This window comes from Larimichthys crocea, chromosome XX (genome assembly GCF_000972845.2).
Source record: "Larimichthys crocea isolate SSNF chromosome XX, L_crocea_2.0, whole genome shotgun sequence".
In the NCBI taxonomy this organism is placed as follows: Eukaryota; Metazoa; Chordata; class Actinopteri; family Sciaenidae; genus Larimichthys; species Larimichthys crocea.
The window spans coordinates 8195261-8207771 of NC_040030.1; the positions used below are offsets into that span (position 1 = coordinate 8195261).

Below are 12511 nucleotides of genomic sequence, written 5' to 3' on the forward strand. Positions count from 1 at the left end.
GCTGATGCTGTGCAGAAAAATCAGAACAAAGTACAAAATAATTTAATTTGGTGAAGCTGACTCTGACGCACTCAGTATAACAAAGACTGATAGAGCATGTCTGGGTTAAAATAAGATCATAAGGTGACTTCGGTGTGGAGTTAAGGTGTGGCACTGTGCCCGACATCTGCAGCATCATCTCATTCAATCAGCTTCACTCAGTGCAGACTCTGTCCAGCAGGGGGCAGCAGCAGCGGCAGCATCACATCACAGCGGGACACCGAGGACAGACCACGCGAGGGCCAGACACCTTTTTGCCCTGTCAAGCCCGCGTGGATGAAAACGTGGCATTGAAGCGGGGATTTTCAAAATAATACTCATGGTAAACAAATAGTTTTAGTGGATTTCAGATTAATGTATCGATGCAGCTGAGATGACAAACTATCTGTGTGAAAACTAAAAGTAATAGTGAAAAATAAGACAGTTTTAACTTTCGAATATTTTCTAACATACTAAAGGACCTATCTGTTCTTGCACATTAAAAGACAGCATGCATATGTAAGCACATACATTTGTGTATCTTCTACTTAATAAAAATAAATTATTGTTGAACAAGTATTTGAATGGGAGCTTCAGTAACTTTGCAAGATGCCACGTTTTCTTTTCATCCCTCTCAAACATTCATATGTTTCAATAAAAAACATGAGTTACACACGCAAGCATTGTCCACCCAAAACTTTCTTCTACATTTCAGTAGCAGTATATCATGCAAAGGAAAACAATATTCCAGTTGATAAAACGATGCAGCTCAAATTGAATCTCTCCTTCAGGGAATCAATATCTTATCCATCTTGTCTTGTCTTGTAAATTGCAGCTCTGTCCTGCTGTTTATTTGATTTGGTGAGGTTTGCACACCAGCAACTCCAAATTAAAATTAAACTTTTAGATACTAAGTGAAGCATAGTCTTTGAAAATGTGAACATTAAAGGTCCAGTGTGCAAAATTTATTTCCAGAATATGCCAGAGATTGAATACAATATTCATAATGATGAGTCTAATCACTTTAACATAGAATAATTATATTTTTATAACCTTAGAACAAGCCTTTTATATCTTATTCTAGTCATAAGTTTGCCATTGATATTGTTGTAAATTGTACTGTGCTACACTGGAAAACTTCACAGGATGAAGATGAGGAGGATTTGGTGCTTTTATTTTTTGGAAAAACGACTTCCGTCTCTGACCCGTGCTACTTGCGTGGAGCCTGACGGAGCTCGGAGAGTACAAGAAGCACTTTGTCTATAGGCGGAGGGGGGTGTTGACAGGAGGGACGAGAGAGGGGGAGGTGGAGGGAGCGTGAATTGGGACTGGGCCGGGTCACTTCCACCGCAGAGCCTGCAGCAGGACGCTGACGGCGGAGGGCCCGAGGAGAGGACCCGGGAGAAAAAAAAAAAGACACACGGTGACCCCCTTTTTCAGATCGGGATACATCAGGACACCGGCGAGCGGGGAAGGGAAGTGGGGGCCCCCGCATGATTCCTCACAGTCTGCAGCCTGTAATGATGGTGGTGATGCACCGAGAGCAGAGCAGCGGATTCCTGCAGAGCTCGACACACTGCACCACAAAACCGCAACCTACTGTGAGCTACTGCTCCTGCAGGGACAGACCTCTCTGCTTTTCTACAACAGAGCCAGAAAAAAAACAATTTCCTGACAGATGCTTGAGACAAACAACCCGGTAACGGACTACCTTACACAAAAAAAAAAAAAAAAACCCTCCATTCATACTCCACCCCCGGTCTGCGGGATGAGACGGGGATTTCGCAGCAGACGGAGAACAGAGATTTGAATTGATTTGCATCTGCGTTGATGTGCATGCAGCGGGTGTTCTGAGCCGTGCAAACACACGAGAGGAAGGAAAAGATGATGGTGCGATGCTACCGCTGCAAGCTGTCGGTGTGGGCCGCTCTGTGCGTGCTGGTGCTCTGCTGGTTTTACATTTACCCCGGTTACAGACTCCCCCGCGATAAGGAAATCGTGGAAGAGGTGCTGAGGCAGGGGGAAGTGTGGCAGAAGAACCAGACGGGCATCGATTTGTACAGGTTCGTGTCAGGACTCAGATTTCTGTGCATTGGTTTCCCCAAAGCTTGGCCCTCTGACCCCCGGTGTGTGTTCGTGTGGGTCCTCAAAGAGACTCTGCTTTTGTTTGATTTATTTTTACATTCACTGTTTGAGCAAATCAAACAATGGATATCATGTTTAATAAGTCATATCAAGCGAACACACATTGTCTCTGTGACCTCCTTTGTCTGTATTTGGAGCCTGAACATATGGGCATAATGCCATTATGATGAGATTGCAATGATAATCAAAAGATTATTAGTGTACATATTGCATAAAATGACAACTTTAATTCTCCCAAAAATATTTGAACTTGTCAAACTACTAGAATATTACAATAAGAGCACATAAGGTATTAGATAAATAGATACTTAAAGCATCCAGTGACAGTAAACACACAGTAAGCATTAACCTATACCAATGTAAACATACGTTAAAGTTAACCTATGAGTTAAATCTGCATTTAAATTAAACCTGTGCTAAGAGGTTAAATATGTGCATAGAAATCTGCTAAGAGATTAGTCCTGTGCTAAGATCTTTACAAATAGAAAACTATATAAAAGTAAAAATTAAATTACATTTTATAGAATGAAGAAAACAGAACTACAAATATATATATATAAATAAACTATATATATTTAAATTAGGCTGTAGACATTGAAAGTGACAGTGTTTCCGGTTGTCAGTGCAACAGAGAATAAAGGGTGTGGGTCCCTCATTTGCACAGTGACAGTTTATTTTCTTTGGGCGGGGGGTTTCAAGGCACACCGGTTCAACGGAGCATGTTAGCTACACTGTGTCAGCCTTTATTTAAATCTTATTCACTTGAGAATGTGCGCAGACAATTCTCCGAGGCAAAGCCGATTAGGATCATGAGAGGGAAGGTGACACCTGCAGAGCAGAATGTGATTTGACGTTTCAACGCCACAAGAGCTTTAAAAGACTTTTGTTTGGTCCAATGAGCCCGAAACTGCAGTCATATATAACTTAAAACACATCATCTTCCTCACTCATCTGTCTTATTAATACAAGGCTTGTTCTTGCTGTCTCTTGGCAAATAATTAAGCAGTTATTACGGCTGAATCTAATTCATGTCAAACTCCCTGCACAGGAAGCTGCTGACAGAGTGCTGCGATCCACGGAGGATGTTCGCAGTGACCAAGGAGAACTCTCCGATGGGCAAGGTCCTGTGGTACGATGGCGAGTTCTACCACTCGCACATTGTCAACAATGAGACGTACCCACTGTTTGTACAGGTATGTAGAAGAAGCTGTAGTACAAGAGGTGTTAAATAACATTACAGTGACGGGATGTGAACCTTTTACTTCACCGCGTTGGCCTGGATTTGTTTTTTTCCCCCAGAGAGCCACAAGACTTCTCCATGACTTGCCGCTGTGTTTTTGAAAACTAACTAAGACCATATGATGAAATCAGATCTTTTTTTTTTCCCCCTGGTTCGCTCGCTGTTGTGTTGGGTTTTAACGTGGATGAATATTGATCCATAAAGGAAGCAGGGAGGTTGGGAGGGAGGCAGTGTGTAGCAGGAAGACTCCCCCTTTGAAGGAGGGAGGATTACTGGTGTAGTGTTCTGCAGAGTGAGGGGAGTCCATATTAGGATGTGATGTGAGAGGAAGGGTCTTTTAGAGCAACAAGACGCCTAAAAATATGCTGCAGACGTCGGTTAAATGAAAGGACTCGTCTTTCAGTTTTAGAGTGTTTCTATGCAAAGTCGTCTTAGGATCATTAAATTAAGGTTTCCATAGAGACAGGACATGCGATAGTTGTACAGTAGTCATGAACGAGGAAACTGGCTATAAAGACCAGAACAGATTTTTGTACCAGGAGGTAAACATGTTTATTTCTGCTAAAGTTGGACATTTTAAAGGTCCGGTGTGTAAGATTTACAGGAATTCATTGACTAAATATGGAATATTCTAGTTATAGGTATGGTTTTATTTGTGTATAAGAACCTGAAAATAAGAATTTATATCCATAAGCCAGAGGGAACGGAGTCTACCATGTTTCCACAGTATAGCCCATAATAGACAAACCAAACACAAACTCTAGATAACCCCTGTTACGTATTTCACGAGTTTTATACCCACTTTAGGTTCTCCTACTAGCTTGGAAGGGGAGCGATGATGTGAGGGGTGTTCAGGAGGTTGCAATCTGCAACTTTGCCACTAGATGCCACTAAATCCTACAACCTGGACAGTTTAATATGGGGTCTAATGGAGATTGACTTGTTCTGTAGCCAATATCAAGTGGCCATTTGAGGAACTGCAGCTTCTGGCCCGGAGGATGCCGCTTGATCAGCACCGTAGTCTTTATGATATTATTTACAGAAAATATTATTTTCAACCTCAACAACATTGTGTGTTCCCAGAAGCAATGTCCTGGTTTATGGATCGACATTCATTTCAGGTGGTGGATATCTCAACATCACTGTCCTTTCCTTGCTCGCACAGAGGTTGACCGTGCTTTGTTTTGTTCTTAAGTGACGTTAGCTAGTCATTACACTGTGATGGGTCTCTTTATGTTCCATCCATCACTCCTACGTGTCGCTGGGACGTAGCTCCAGACTCCTGTCACCCTGCGCAAGGTCATGGTGACTCCTCACCCCAATGTACAACTCTTTCCTTGGCTGAGTTATAATGTTTGCATGCGACTTTCGCTTTTTCTTTCGGGCGCTTTAGGTCCATCATATTAAGATTTCCATACAGACAGGACATGGGATAGTTAGAGGAGTGCAGATGCAGTGTTTCTGTATCATGTGTATTACTTTTTCCATGAAATCACTCAAGAGGTTGTCTTTTTCCACGTCTGCTTCGAGTTATAGCAAAACTGAAAGACTGTAGGAGGATGTGCTTTAAGTTTCTCCCTCCCCAGTGATTTCCCCTTCCCATGTCGAGCACAGTGCAAGAATGGAGCTGCGGTGTGTATTTATGCCTCTGTGCATGTGTATATGTATGCAGATAAGGGCTATTTTTACATGGTTCCATGCCTGTGTGGGTGTGTGTGTGCGCATGTGGATGAGGGTGTTTGTGCCTGGAAACAGGACAAAATGAGAAATTCTCCTGTAAGTGCTGTTGCTGTGGTTTTTGTATCCAGGGAGAGGGGGTAGCGTCTCACTAATAATCAAGATTGGATTCCCATTAGCGGTGTCGCGGATCTGCACTTTAATATCCTGCTTTGGTAAACGCCATGGATGTCTGACCCTAATTTGCAGGCGTGAGCCGTGTACACTCGTTGGTTGGCGAGGGTTGGGGGGAGGTGAAGAAAAATAAATGAGAATATGAAGAGCTGAACCACAGCGTTGGTGTGTGTGCTCTGAATTCAGAATACATTGGCTCATCTGACATAATAAGTTCATTCATTGATTGGTCTATCAAGAAAACGAATCTGCTAATATTTTGATCAATAATTAATTTTCAAGCAACAATGGCAAATCATTTTTAATATTGAAATATTTGGGGGATATTTTTTTTGGGGGGGGGGGTTTATTGACAGACCCATAGATACTGTATCCACCAATGTGATATCTGCCACCACTGCCACCAAAGTTATCTCATGGCACTTTTCATATAGAGCAGGTCTAGACCACTGACGGTATGACGTCACCCACAGGTTTCTGAAGAGCCGTTTTGAAGCTCAAAATCTGTGGTGATGGCTGCTACAATGTTTGTAGGGAAGGACGTAGATCATCAGCGGACCTGTGGCAGGCTGAATGACGACTGGGTGCTCAAACAAGTCATCTGTAAATGGTGCCAACATGTCAATGAAATCTTAAAAGCTTTTAAGGGAAGAAAGAAATCTCAAAGCAGAGATATATGAAGATGAAATCTTGCAATCAGTAGCAAGCCCATATCTCCAGAGTCTGGGACCAACTCTAACCTCCAGTATGACAATGCTCGCCCTCACAGAGCAGGGTTTATCAAAGACGACCTCCAGAATTTGGGAGTTCATGTCAGGCTGACCAACACAACCACAGTGGCTGACTTGCCATCCCACAGCAGTGTGTGACCAGCATTGGGAGGTGCCAGGCTGATGTCTGATATCTTCAGACTTCAATGATCCAATCCACCAAACAACATCATCAAGAGTCAACAGCAAAGAAAAACTGTTCGGCATTGTCAGAACAGAAGTTTTTCATGGGCGCAACCCACATCCCACAACGATTTTAGCTAATCATTACACTGTGATGGGTTTCTTTATGTTCCATCCATCACTCCTCCGTGTCGCTGGGACGTAGCTCCAGACTCCAGGTTGTGGTGACACCCCGCTGCAATGTACAATTTTTTTGCTTTTGGCTGTGTTATAACGTTTGCGTGACCTATTTCTAGTAGTGTGGTTTCCTCTATGTACGGTTATATGTGTTTCCCAGAAGGACGATAACTGGTAGTTAGGTGGGATGGACAAAGCACAAGCTCACACATTCATATTCTTTGCCTCCTCAACTACCAGTTGTGTGATTGCAGGTCTGAAAACAGACAACCAGCCTCACTACAAGCTGGCAACGGCTACAGTATCTGAGCATCTGCCAGGGAATGTGCCAATTAGGGCTTTGATAGTTAATTGCTAGTTAGTTCAATGGCTCAAACAGAACATACACACAGTTTACTGGACTGTACAAGAGATTCACAGGAGCTCTTCTTCTTCTGTTGGGCTGGGATAAAAGTTATACTCTAAATAAATAACCGACTTTCTTTTGTTTCATATTATGAAACTGATACTGATACATATAAAGGTTAAATAGGTTAATTCCTGTTTCTGAGGTTTGCTGCTGTTCATTACATTAAAATGAACAACCCAAGATATGGGATGTAAGGGGATGTAAAACTGTCCGTACATAGCTGAACCACATGCTACTGTAATAAGTGTCCCCCTCTGCGGTAACAGGGTATTGTCCTCTGACTCAACTCCCTGTCATGGTCTAAAAGAGACCCAGGGGCAAGGAGAGGTGTGTGTATATGTGTGTGTGTATTCTCAAGTGTGTGCACTCTAAGGGGAATAATGAGCACAATTGTTTCCGCCATCTCGCTTAATCCATGCCTCCGACTTACATGCAGCCGAGGCAAAGAGAAAGGACATTTTTGGCTCTTGTTTCATGAAGCGAGGTATTTCAGTGTTCTCAGTAACAGATTTAATACTGTGCTATACCGGGCTTTAATTTAGATGATGATAGGGCAGTGATTTCAAACCAGAGCTACTTGTACCGTAAGGGGTACTTCTGCAGGGTGCAGCAAGGGTGTGTGTGTGGAAATATTGTGGAGTAGTTCAACTAATTAGAAAAAATATGAACTGATTTAAAAAACTAATGGATATATACAGTTAGAAAAGTATACAAAAAATGGAAGCGATGAAGTGTTCAAATAGTTAAAAGTAATGGATAAATGGATGAAAGTAAAAGATGAATTGTTTAGATAGTTGGATAAAAGTTTTGCCTGCATGGTTGAAGTAACTTGAGTTAATGGATGAAATAGTTAGCCTAGAAAAATATCCACTTTGATATAGTTAATAGTTGAATAATATCCAGTTTAAGTGAACAAATTTGAAACATCACATGATATGATATAATGATATGATATAGTGATATAAAGGGGTTCATCTGACACATGATTTAATAAATTAAAAAAAAGAAACACTGAAGGGACCCGACACAGACACAGTAGAAAATTTTTTCTATGTCTGCTTGGTATTTTTAAATGAAGCAGAAATGAAACCTGATTCATAAGCTGTATGACCTCGACTTGCTTTTGCAGCTTCGTCTGTCAGCACACGAGGCTGTGAAAGGAAATTAGCGGTACGCCGAGGCCCTGCACTTTGCTGAACACAGGGTGATTTATGCACCTGGCCCAATTTTGGGATCTGAGTTGTGCATCATTTGTTTTTGTGCATGTGTGTAAGTCGGCTTTGTGTGTTTTATGTCTGTGCGTACACTAACAGAGCTGCATGTTTCCTTCTGCCCAGGACAACCCTCTGCAGCTGCCCCTGAAGAAGTGTGCGGTGGTGGGCAACGGTGGCATTCTCCGGCACAGCAAATGTGGACGGGACATTGACCAGGCCGACTTCATCATGCGGTGAGGAACATATATATATATATCATTTCCTCACTGCTTCTCTAAATGTGAATCAGCCGTGCCCAAGAGAATAGCTGAACACCATCAGCGATAATGAGAGCTGATGTCGACTGTGGCCAAGAGAGGAAGACAGACATAGAAAAATGGGCCACACCGATGCCAAGAGAGGAAAGAGGTTAGACGAGGGTAAGCAAAATCGGAGTAGACCAAGCTTAAGGAGGAAGAGGAGATGAGCAGAAAGGCATAAAGAAGAATGAAACCCTCTGGTGGTGCCAAATAAAAGAAGCGCTCCTTGAAACAAGCGTGAAACGTGAGGTGACTGGGTTTTTCTACTTGAAAGTAGCCAAAGAGATGAATTCATGTAGGTTTTGATGGAGGAGTATCCGTCTGTTGCAGAAGGAGCTACTTCCAGTCATGCAGAGGGTCAGAGGAGTTGTTCATGATGGATGTCACCCTTGCCGACATCCTCCACTCCCCTACTTCCTTTATGTATTCTAGAGAAGTCCAGGGCAGAGTAGCTGCTGATCCGAGCCTTTTCTCTGTGTTTTGCACACATGTTAGTCGATTGAGTATTATCACTATCACTTGGGAAGCCTTTTTTTTCTCTACTGTTACTTGTGTCTTGCCAGTTCATGCCTTAAACAGACTCTTTGTTCCCAGTTTGGCAGCAGTGGTGCCTGCCAGACACTAGAAAACTTAAAGACTAAATTCACTCCCACATCTAAAGACAGTATGTCACAAGTCATGGAGTGTTTAAGACTGAGGATCTCGTAGGATCACTGTTTACAACAGTGATTCTCAACCGGGGGTCCGTGGACCCCTAGTGGTCCATGGTGTAATTGCAAGGGATAAAAGGATAAAAAATATTATTTTATTCAAATGTGACTGAGACCTTAATCTAGCCAAACTACAGAGTATAAATATAAAAATATTTGCAGGAAGCTGATGTGGTAAAACTCATTAGCTTGCAAACAAACAAAGTAGATGATAGGCACAGTTACACGAAGAAGAAGAAGAAGAAAAAGAAGGAGACGTTTCAACTTGACCAGATGGAGAAATGGCTCAAATTTTAAAAAAGACTCAGCAAAAAGAGACTGTATAAAGAAGAATACGTCATGTTGGGATTTACTGCAACTGATTCGGACCCTCAGCAGCCTCTGTGTTTTTTATGTGTAGAGGTGCATAATGCACAACATGCAGCGGCATCTGAGCACCAGGCATCAATCGTCAGTGGGCAAGACTGCTGACTTTTTTACGCGAAAATTGTCCCAAGTTCAAGGGGGGCGCAAAATCACATCAGAGTTCAGCAACTTCCCTCCAAGCTTCTTACCAGGTAGCTTTGCTTGACACCAAAGCTAAAAAGCCATACACAATTACTGAGGATCTAATTGCACCAGCCACAGCTATCATAGCTGAAACCATGGTGGACAAACCGACAAACTGAAAGGAGTGGGATCTTTTGCGGTAGAGTTAGACAAGTCTATTGACGTGAATGGAGAAGCCCAGTTGGTCATGTTTGCTCGTTTCAAAGATGACACAGTCAACGATATAGTTAAATGTCTTCAAGATGACACCCAAGTGACACAAAAACAGAAGTGAGAATGCTTTGCTTTGATAACACATCTGCCTCTACAGATAAAACCAAGACTGCCCGTGCGTGCATGTGACCGTGTCCAAAACTTTAAATAAACTACAGTACATCCAAAACTCTGCTGCACGTCTGCTCACCCACACCCGCACCTGTGATCACATCACTCCTGTCCTTCAGAAACTCTACTGGCTCCCAGTTCCACAGCATATTCAGTTCGTCTGACTCCACCACTCAGGACCAAGGACCGAACCTGGGACGACAAAGCCTTCTCTGCAGCTGCCCCCTCCCTCTGGAACTCTCTCCCCAAACACACCCGTGACTGTACCGACTTGCCCACCTTCAAATCTCGAACAAGAATACACCTTTTTATAATTGCTTTTCTATTAAATAAGTCACATAAGCATGAGCTCTCATTCCAAGTAATTAATGATCGTTGACATGTCGTTTCCGCTACAAGCACACGCGTACACACACACAACACCACGTCGCTATCATAATCAAATCATGAAGAGGTGAACACAGTAGCTGTGTGTGTACATGGAGAGTATGTGAAATGTTCAATATATGGTGTGTTTTGTTCGTTTTAGGTGCAACCTTCCACCGATTTCGAAGGAATACGTGGAGGACGTGGGAACCAGAACACATCTGGTTACAGCCAACCCCAGCATCATCGAGAAAAGGTCGTCAGAGTCGAAGTGGAAATTAACACTGCACGTTCAGCACTTCTGCAGACATACTGATAACTCACTCGGGCTGATTGTCATTGTTTTTACATGCGAAGCTTCTATGGAGGTTTTCGAATGAAACTTTGAATGTCCGTCGTCATATTTTATGAAGTTATCAACCTGACTGAAGAAAATCCTCAATTTAAATAATTGTGATTTATGCGATTTAATTAGTTTTTATTAAATCGACTTGCTGCAGGCACAAGGCTGATCCAATAAGGACAGAAAATAATGTTGAAATAATAATCGTGCCATTAGGTTTACAGCTTAACGACAAACGAATTAAGTAATTTACTAGAGTCGTGTTACATAGTGAGCCAAAGTAGATTTTTATTGTGGTTTAAATTGTCATGCGGTTAGATTTGCTGCTAGATGTTGCCCTTATGGTCTGAGAGATACAATAGTAAGTGTCAGGATCTGTCCATATATAGTTCAAGTTCCTTTCTAGAGCAGAAAAACTAAGGAAGAGAGAGCAGATGAGTCAACCAGAAAACATAGAATAACTCTGTTCCTTTATCACTCTCAGATTTCAGAACCTTCTCTGGTCAAGAAAAGCTTTTGTAGACAATATGAAGGTCTACGGCTCCAGCTACATCTACATGCCAGCCTTCTCCATGAAGCCTGGCACCGACCCCTCGCTGCGAGCGTACTACGCCCTGGCAGACACCTCTTCCAACCTCACCATGCTCTTTGCCAACCCTGAATTTCTGCGCACGGTGGGAAAGTTCTGGAAAACCCGCGGCGTGCACGCCAAGCGCCTCTCCACTGGGCTCTTCCTGGTGAGCTTGGCCTTGGGGCTGTGCGAGGAAGTGATAGCCTACGGCTTCTGGCCGTTTTCAGTCGGCTTGGACGAGCAGCCGGTCAGCCACCATTACTACGACAACATCCTGCCCTATAAATGGTTCCACGCTATGCCTGAGGAATTTGTCCAGCTTTGGCACCTCCACAAAACTGGCACGCTGCGCATGAGAGTGGGACACTGCCCCCCGCAGGAGGGTGGGAGTTAAAAGCTGAAGCGACATGAACTAGTTGGAAGTTCAGCGAGCTACAGGAAGCAGATGAAGACACTCGGGGGTTGTGAGGCAGCAGAACGTTGTCGTCGTGACAAAAACGGGTGCGCACATTTGCTCTGAGGAACCTCGGTACCGCATCTGTGTCCATACACACTCCTGCCCCCTCCGCAACTAATCCCCTAATTATCATGAGAATGTCCTCTACCCAGACCAGCAGCATCAGGGACAGAAAACACACTAACACATGGCGCTACTAACACACACATTAACACAACTTAAAATATTTATACATTCCCAAATAGCTCATCCTCTTGTTTTTGAAATTTGTGTGTGTGCATGGATGTGCATTTGTTTAAGGAAAGCCTCGGCTGGGACTAATGAAGGTGAAAGTGTGTGGAATTGAATGGGTGGGGGATGTTTTTTTTGTGTTTTTTTGTGTTTTTTTTGGTATGCTCACTACAGTATGTGACTGACATATGGGGCAACTGGGCCAAACCCCCCTCTGGGTCTTTGTTAAACAGAGACAGAAGGAGTGCGAGAATGGAGGAGGGGGATAATAAAGCAAACTCAAAGACTGGGGAAAAGAGAGAGACAAGGCAGAGATAATGGTGCCCTGGTACCTAGTAGCTCTTGAATAGGAACCGAAACTTAATGGAGGAAGAAAGAAAAGACTGGCAGTGGGGGTGGTGGGTAATAAGCTGGCTGGTATTTGTTTGAAAGGATTTTTTTTTTTCTGCTTTTCTTCATCCAAACGCTTGATTGGCATCGTCAAATAGAGCTTTAGTTCAGAGCCGGAGCCATTTTAGAAATGGGGAATATATAGCCTAGATGTTTAGCGAGTTGCACTTTAACCCTTTGCTGAAAAGGGAATTTTTTTTTTTTTTTTTTTTTTTTTTTGCTTGCCAAATGTGATTTCAGGATTAATGTGAATTGTTGTTTTTTTTTAGGTTCATCAGTGGCCACAAGAGAAGGGAGAGAAATCAACATATATATATTATTAAT

At 42.9% G+C, this 12511-nt stretch overlaps 1 protein-coding gene across 1 annotated transcript; it reads left to right on the forward strand.

Moving 5' to 3' along the window:
* Nucleotides 1-1212: 1212 nt before the first annotated feature.
* Nucleotides 1213-11555, forward strand: st8sia1 (ST8 alpha-N-acetyl-neuraminide alpha-2,8-sialyltransferase 1). Its single transcript, XM_019273478.2, has 5 exons — nt 1213-2081; nt 3212-3356; nt 8071-8180; nt 10359-10451; nt 11023-11555. Exons 1-5 carry the CDS (start codon nt 1903-1905, stop codon nt 11501-11503), a joined length of 1008 nt encoding a protein of 335 aa, XP_019129023.2. The 5' UTR covers nt 1213-1902; the 3' UTR covers nt 11504-11555.
* The last annotated feature ends 956 nt before the right edge of the window (nt 11556-12511 follow it).